The sequence below is a fragment of the Zootoca vivipara genome, chromosome 2 (genome assembly GCF_963506605.1).
Source record: "Zootoca vivipara chromosome 2, rZooViv1.1, whole genome shotgun sequence".
NCBI lineage: Eukaryota > Metazoa > Chordata > Lepidosauria > Squamata > Lacertidae > Zootoca > Zootoca vivipara.
In genome coordinates this window covers 49,714,952-49,722,977 of record NC_083277.1, presented here as the reverse complement: position 1 = coordinate 49,722,977, position 8,026 = coordinate 49,714,952, and the positions used below count along the sequence as shown (strand labels likewise).

The window sequence follows — 8,026 nt, the reverse complement described above, 5'->3', positions numbered from 1 at the left end:
GGCTCCTCCCCTGCCCCGGCCAACCAATCAAGGGCCGACTCTGTGCGGCCGGCGTTGAGCTGACCAGTCAGCTCAACGGAGGAAAAACCGCAGAGCTCCAAAGGAAGGCAAATGCAGAAATGCAAGGCCCTCGGCAATTGGCCGATTGGGACTTTTCTGTCTCTGCGGATTGGCCAGAGGCCCAAAGCCGGATGTCCGGGTTGCCTCTGACTCCTTGGCCATCCCTAGTTCACTCCTGTAAAAGGGGTATCTGCGTCCCCGTCTTCCAAAACAACATTTTTTAAAAAAGTAGAAGCAAATACAGAAGCACATGGTTGTTTCAAACTGGAGCTTCATTGTGTGCGAAGAAGTTATTCACGTATTTAATTTACATTTTTAAGATTGTATGAAAACACACACCAGCTAAGCAGAATACTGTATGTATGGCTTTTATTAAAGTATTTGCTTGTATTCCTATTCAGGGTATTGTTTTATTCCGCCTTTTAATTCTGGTATTTTGCAAGGCGACTTTCAAACTAAGCAATAGTAAAACTCCCCACATTATTACAATATGTTGAAGCAGAATTATATCTGACAACCCTCTTCCAGTCACTTTGTGCTCCTACCACTCTCAGCTAGGGGCTATGGAGATAGTTGTTGTTGTTTAGACGTTTAGTCGTGTCCGACTCTTCGTGTCCCCATGGACCAGAGCACGCCAGGCACTCCTGTCTTCCACTGCCTCCCGCAGTTTGGTCAAACTCATGTTGGTAGCTTCAAGAACACAGTCCAACCATCTCGTCCTCTGTCATCCCCTTCTCCTTGTGCCCTCAATCTTTCCCCAACATCAGGGTCTTTTCCAGGGAGTCTTCTCATGAGGTGGCTTCATGAGGTGGCCTAAGTATTGGAGCCTCAGCTTCAGGATCTGCCCTTCCAGTGAGCACTATGGAGATACTGAATAATTTAACAAGGGTCCTTTACCACCCTACGATCAAATTTGTCATAATCCACTTCAGATCTGTGTTACTGAGTGTCTACTTGATCTATGAAAGGGTGATTCTCTGACTGCACAAAGATCTTAGCAAACTGTACTGAATCAGGCCATTGGTTCACCTAGCTCAAACTTCATATAGTTTACAGTCGTTTTCAGACAGCCCTACTGAGATTCCAGCGATTCAACTTGGGCCCACAGAGCTATGGCATTTCCCGTCCTGCTCCCCACATTCTGATTATGAATCTCCCGTATGATGTCTAGAAGCCTAAAACAACTTGTGGGCACTGAATTAATTACTGTTGCCTCATTAACATCTTCAGGTGCTTTGCAGAGCTCTAAATACCCCTCAGTAATGTCACTCAATTCTGAAAAGTGAATGAACCTGGTGTATAATGTTACGGAAATTACTTGGGGGCGGGGGTCCACATCTTTAAAGTTGTTAAATGTTACAAATATTATGCATAAATGTATCCTTTCGACTTGACAGCTCAGGGAAGTTACCTAGCTTTAAAAATCATATAAAATCAACTCCTTTGCCAGTTTCCTCCATTCCAATGCTATTTTGCCCTTGAAAAGGGACTCCAGGAAGTGCCCAGATGTGACAATTGCTGAGCTGACTGCTGGCCAAGAAAAGCTTAATCCCATCACCAGACTTGCCAAGGGATGCCAAGTTACCAGACATGCAAAGGAACTTGTATTGTACTCTGGGTGCTGGGACTTCAGAGGTGTTTGCCTATGCTAATCTTATACCTGGGTCTTGCCCTGACATGTCTGTTTATGCTAATCTTGAACCAAGGACTTGTCTGGACATGTTTGCCAAGGTTGAACTAATGCAGGGTCCCCAAACTACGGCCCGGGGGCCGGATGCGGCCCAATTGGCCTGCCAATCCGGCCCGCGACGACCCCTGCTGCCCGCCCGCTCTTACGGCGCGCAGCGCGGCAGCGCTCTTCCGGGTCGGGGAAAAAGCGCCAAAAATCCTTTGTGCGCATGCGTATGGGCCTCTCCCGACCCGGAAGAGGTCATTTCTGGTGTACTTCTGGGTTGGGAGAGGCCCATACGCATGCGCACAACGGATTTTCGGCGCTTTTTCCACCCTGGAAGTGCGCCGCCGCGCCAGTAAGCGCCCGTGTGCATGCGCACGGGCGCGCACTCCCCCGCCCGCCGGCCCGCACAGGCGCGCGCTCCCCCGTGCTCCGGCCCGCCGCGCGATCGGCGCAGTGGGAACCGGCCCAAACGCCGGTAAGTCTGGGGACCCCTGAACTAATGTAAGCCCTGTCTACCCCTCCCCTTTGGTGACATTTCAGTGATGTAAAGATGATGTATCAGTGATGCTGTGTGAACTGTATCCTGGGATGTGGTGGGAAGTTTTTAAAAGTCAATGTCACCCCATGCTCTGGGTTCAATTCCTCTTTGAACCTGTTGCGCAATAAACTTTGGTCTACGCTATTTGCTCCGGTTGCTGGCTGGGCTCCTTCTTTGTTCCGCAGGGACCCGCGGGCTCTGCCCAACGAGCTAGGTGGCTGAGCAGCCTCACACCTAGATTTTTTCCGTAACAATCAAGAAAAACTACCAGCTCTCCATCGGTTACATAAAATATGGAGTATCTGTTTTTTTAAGTCCTCTTCCAAACAAGACATGCAGGTGGAGCATAGCTCTACAGCAAACTGCCGCTTGCTCAAAGGTATGTAATTGTCAAGTGGGCAAGAGGCAGGAGATATAGACAAGTTGTAGAACCAATCCTGCATCAGGCAAAACAAGAATCATATGTCAGGGACAGAAGGCATAGTCATTATTTATAAATTGTAGTGTTAGGGGAATTAGGGGAATAGCAGTATTCCAAGCACTGGCCATCCTTGGAAGTGGTAATAATCCCTTCAGAAGTTGCCTGCATCAACTTTCTGTTGAAAATGACAGTTCTGTCTCTTCAACTATATTATATCTGACACAATGACCTAGTCCACTTAGAACATCAATAACCTTTCTGCTTCCCATCACACTATTTACTTTGCAAGTTTCCTCTTCCATTAGCTGCTTATAATAAATATATCATGAGGTAAATATTTCACCTTCCTTTTGTGATGAGAAATCAAGACAGATCTGGACAGAAAATGAGCTGACTTTCAAGTGTATACGAGGGTCTTTTACACTGGGGTGACTAACCCACAGCCCACCAAGAGGTTTTGGGAGGCCCCTGAGAATCCCATCATAATTCTGTAGCTTCTTCTTTTTTACAAACAGTGGGTTGTGCGTGTGCGTGTGTATGGGTGTGCACATATGTCCTACTCCGGGTAGATCCATTGAAATTAATGGACCTAAGTAAGCCACATCCATTAAATGCAATGGGTCTCCTCTGGCGATTCCCTCCACTTTTATTGTTGTTAATTACTTTCATTGGGCTTCTCCAAGTGCCTTTGGGTCCTTTTTAGAAGTCAACTGGGGCTTCCAATCTCTCCCTTCCAATCTTTTTTCCTCTGTAGCTTCCTCTGGGTGCTATTAATAAAATTTGTTTGAGGATGTCCTAAAGAACAGAAACCACAGCTCTGCAGAACAAAAATGGGCACATAGATTTGAAGCTCAACCTTATCAGTCCCCTAGGAATTTATGAGCTGTTCAGCTGCATAAGGAACCGTGTACGTTTCCCAGTGCTAACACATTATGAAATGCCACAGCCTTGTGTGAGAGTGCCAACATTCCTCATGCAGTATCAGAATGCCTCATTCAAAATACTCGGCAACTGCAGCTTCTACTGTCGTGCCATGTATTTGTGAATTACTATCCGTGAGTCACACTTCCTTCGGTCACGCTCCAAGTAGCACAAGATGTACATCAGCCTAAATAAAATTTATACACTTGATGATGAAGCCTGCTGTGTAGTCTGTTTCTCTTATCCAGTAAGCCTTGGTAACAATAATGGGTTATTTATTAAATGAATAAACCAAAGGACATTGTAATATGTTATTATTCTAATAATATTTGGCAAATATCCTAAGTGTATTGAATGCTTTAGGTAAATTATGTCAATAATCCTGAGAAGAGTGGTGGCACTTCTGTGGTGGGTCAGATCATGTGTGCCTAGTCACTTCAAGCAGGCTGCCAAGACCTCAGCAAAACCAATCATCTTGAAAGGACACTTGTTCTCAAACTTCCAAAAGTGTCACTTCTTCCTCTTGTACACCACCATTGCTAGCAAGCTGGAGTGCTCTCTTCCTCCCCTCCCCACCCCACTTTCCCTTTCTTCATTATTGCAGGATTTGGAGGGTCTCCTAAGATGCTGCCGCAGCAGCAGCCCCAATGTCTTGCTTGTTATTTTTATTTTTCACAGTGAAGCTCCTGACAAGTCACACGCACAATCTTTAATTCCCCAGAGTGTCTCACTCGGAGAAATGAAGAAGACAGGCGAAACAATTCAGAGCTTTGCTTCACCAGCAGCACATCCAATGAGAAAAGCTAATAACAAGAAAGACGTTGTGAGAGTGGTGCTACTGCCAGCTTGGTTGGTAAAGAGGAGGCAACAAGGGGAAAGCAGGCAGACAGCAAGTAAGAAACCCTCCCATTTTTCTAAACTTCGTTCAAAATTTATTAGAGGTTATTGGAAGCGCTGGGAGGCAGCATACCCAAAAAGCTTTTTAAGTTGTTTTTGAAAAAAAAAGACGATTTTCACACAGGTCCTGCCACCACAAAAACAAAACAAAACAAAAAACACAAGGTGCCACAGACATGACACTAAAAACATGGTGACCCACGGGTATCTGCTGGTGGATGGGGGTGGGGGGTGAATAGCGAAAAGTCAAGAGTCTTTGACTTACTAGATCCCCTTTTACCCAGACCTTACTTCATGCATCTTGTGAACCGCCTTGAGGGTATAAGGCGGTATACAAATTTAATAAATAATATCAAGCCTCTTCCTTCGCTTTTACTCCACAGAAGTCTCCTCTTAGGACACACAAAGATAACTGTATGACCCGATAACAATGAGAATAACTTAAGATAATAGGCGTCTTTGCAGCACTCCTGTGAAGCCTCCTGTGCTCGGATTAGTCATGTTGCCCCCGCCCGGCCGCCTTCGCTCCCTCCCTTTTCCCGCCTCCTGGGCGCTTCTAATACTTTAAGTCACATCTCACAGCGGGCGCCCGCGCCCCCTTCCCTATGGCCCCGGAGGCGCCACGCTCCTCCCTTGCCAGCGATTTCTAGGCATCGCAAATCAGACCCACCATCCCCAAAAGGATCGGCAGTCTCCCCCTTCCCCCACTCCACTCCCTCATCCCACCCCCGCCAGCGGCTGACTCAAGAGGCGCCGCCAGACTGACGCAAGGAACAAATAAACTTGCCCCTTCCGCGCCTCTCCCATTGGTAGAAAACCAGGTCCGCCCCCTCCCAAACTTTTCCTGCGGAGTTGCGGGGGGGGGAGTACCGTGGAAGAGTGCGTGCGGGGGAGGGGAGGGGGAAGGAGAGACTCCTTCAACCGCCACCTTCCACCGACTTCCTCGTTGCCCGCCGCCCAATCAGGAGGCTGAAATGTCCACTCGTCGCCCAATCCGGAGGGGCGGCTCGGCGTCGGCGACGCGGAACGCCCGGTTTCTGTGATGTAGCGGCTCGGGGGGCGCGGCGTCATTGGCTGCCTGGTGTCCCGGCCCCTCCCGCTGAGTGTGGCGGCGGTGGGTGGGGGGGAAAAGGCCGCCTCTCGTCTGTGAGTCTCGATCTGTTTACTCTTCGCGCAGCTGCGGCAGCGCTGAGTGGGTGGCGGCAGCAGCAGCAAGGGAGCGTCGGCGGCGCGGATCGGCACCTCGCAACACCCCCTCCGCTTATCTCCCTCAGCTCCTCCGCAGCCACGAAGCCAACCCCCCGCCCCATCCCCCCTGCGCGCGCACAAACACACACACACAGTGTGGGGAAAGATCAGGATCGAGTGAGGCCGCGAGGGAACTGTGGAGGGCCATGAAGACGGAGATCTCCTCGGCTGCGGGCTTCATCACCCGCCTCCTCCGGACGCCCGGCGGCATCGGCGACGAGGAGCTACGCTGCTTCAGCGAGTCCCTCCAGGAGGCGCTGCGAGGTGAGGCGGCGGAGGATAGGGGCGCCCCCCATGACTCCCAAACCTCTCTCCCCCCCTCCCCACCCAGCGCCGTTGTTGTTGTTGTTGACGACGACGATGATGGGGGAGTTGAAGAAAAAGAGCCCCGAGAACCCCTCAGCCGTCGCACGCGGGTGGTAGGGGAGTCGATGCCTCCCTCCTGCCACAAAGAGGAAGCCACCCCCCCCCCAAAAAAAGAAAGAACGAACAGAGCAGCCTCTCGTCGCTTCTCCCCCCTCCCCCACCCGGGTTGGATTTCGAAATATCTTTCCCCAACTCCTAACTGTCCCTTCTATGGGGTTCTTATGGACCACTTTTCCTCTCTCCTTCCCCCCAACCCCCCCCCCAATTCTCAACGATTAAATTCGCCTCAGTTTGAGCCTCTCCGACTTGGAGGAGGGGACTCGCGACCTGTCTCCTTGGAAGCCCCCCTTTACTTTCAGTGATAACAGTACTGACGTCCTCGTTATTTGTGTTTCTAAACAGGCTTCTCTCCCCCACCTCCGCCCTCCTTTTGTTGTTTTCTCTGTGTTTTGAATCCCTGTTCAGGCAAGACAGCTGAAGAACGGGGACTGTGTGCCAGAGGCTGTAACTCTTCTTCCTCTTTCCTTTGTTCCTTCCACCCTCTGCAGACCATTATAAGCACCACTGGTTCCCCCTGATGCCTTCCAAAGGCTCAGGATACCGCTGCATTAGGATCAATCACAAGATGGACCCCTTGATAGGAAAGGCAGCGGGTATGATCGGACTAAGCCACGAGAGACTCTTCCAGCTCCTGCCCAGCGAATTAACTCTTTGGATCGACCCCTTTGAGGTGTCCTATCGCATCGGAGAAGATGGGTCGATCTGTGTCCTCTATGAAGGCCCTCAGCCAGCAGTGAAGAATGCCAAAGCTCTTGAGAGCATGAGCAGCTGTAAAGAGGAGTGGAGAATTGGCAGAGCCAGCCCTTCCAAAAACTACAACATGATGACAGTTTCCAGTTAAAAAAATTAACATTCCCTGTACAATGATGTATGTATGTATCCCACTTTGATAATGAAGTTAGATGATGTAATTGATATGTTGATTTTCACCCCATAGTCATTAAAGTTGTAGTAGTACTGCCAAATTCTTTGTTTTGTGGCCAAGGGCTAATGTATAAAAACAGTTCTTTAACTGTGTACTTTTTCTGGATTGTATACTGTAAATGAAATTGTACAGTCAAGATGATTGTTTTACAGATTTATATTTTGGAAAAAAATCCTTGGCTATTTGTAATAAAAATGAAATTAATTTAAATCTTTTTTTTTAACAATGGCTTTTAGTTCGCAGTAGCTATCCCCTACCACCTCTGCATTTATTGAGCAATAATTGGAGGGGGGGGTATAGGGAGGAGGCAATGTGGGTGGTGGGAATTAGAAACTCTGACCAACTGGAATTTTTAAACCTCTCTAGTGACTTGGCAGCACAGACTATTTCAGGATCATAAACACAGCTGAACAGAACAAATATGAATTGTCTAATGTAAATATCCAGGCCAGCTTTTTATTCCCAAACAGCTGTCATGCATGGAATCAAATTTCTTGGAATTAAAGTTCTAGGAATGTACTCCATAGTTCTTTCCCACTTGTCCAGGAAAATACCTTTTTAACATCTATTTACATCAAAAAGTATTAGATAAAAATAGGTCAGTTAAAACAGAAACATATTTTGGTTTATATAACATCACAGTGAAATAATCTAATGTGTATAGTATGCACATTACAGAATGTACAGTAATTGTTGTTAAAGCTTTTCTAGAATAACCTGAATCTAGGAATCTGCTGCCCTAAATGGAAATTATTGTCTTGATCCCAAACACCTTTTGTGGAAGTTCCATTCATTTCAGTAGGAGTTATTTTCATATAAAGTTTTTGGGATTAGGATGCAAATTTTATGTTAGCGTGCTGCTTCATGTTTTAAAATATTTTAATATGTTAACTACTAACTCCCCTTTTTATTTTC

The 8,026-nt window shown here is 47.7% G+C and overlaps 1 protein-coding gene across 1 annotated transcript; it reads left to right on the top strand.

Moving 5' to 3' along the window:
- Positions 1 to 5,605: 5,605 nt before the first annotated feature.
- Positions 5,606 to 7,321, top strand: LOC118080648 (protein BTG1). The gene is made up of 2 exons (XM_035106187.2): positions 5,606 to 6,024; positions 6,675 to 7,321. Exons 1-2 carry the CDS (start codon positions 5,907 to 5,909, stop codon positions 7,025 to 7,027), a joined length of 471 nt encoding a protein of 156 aa, XP_034962078.1. The 5' UTR covers positions 5,606 to 5,906; the 3' UTR covers positions 7,028 to 7,321.
- Positions 7,322 to 8,026: the final 705 nt, after the last annotated feature.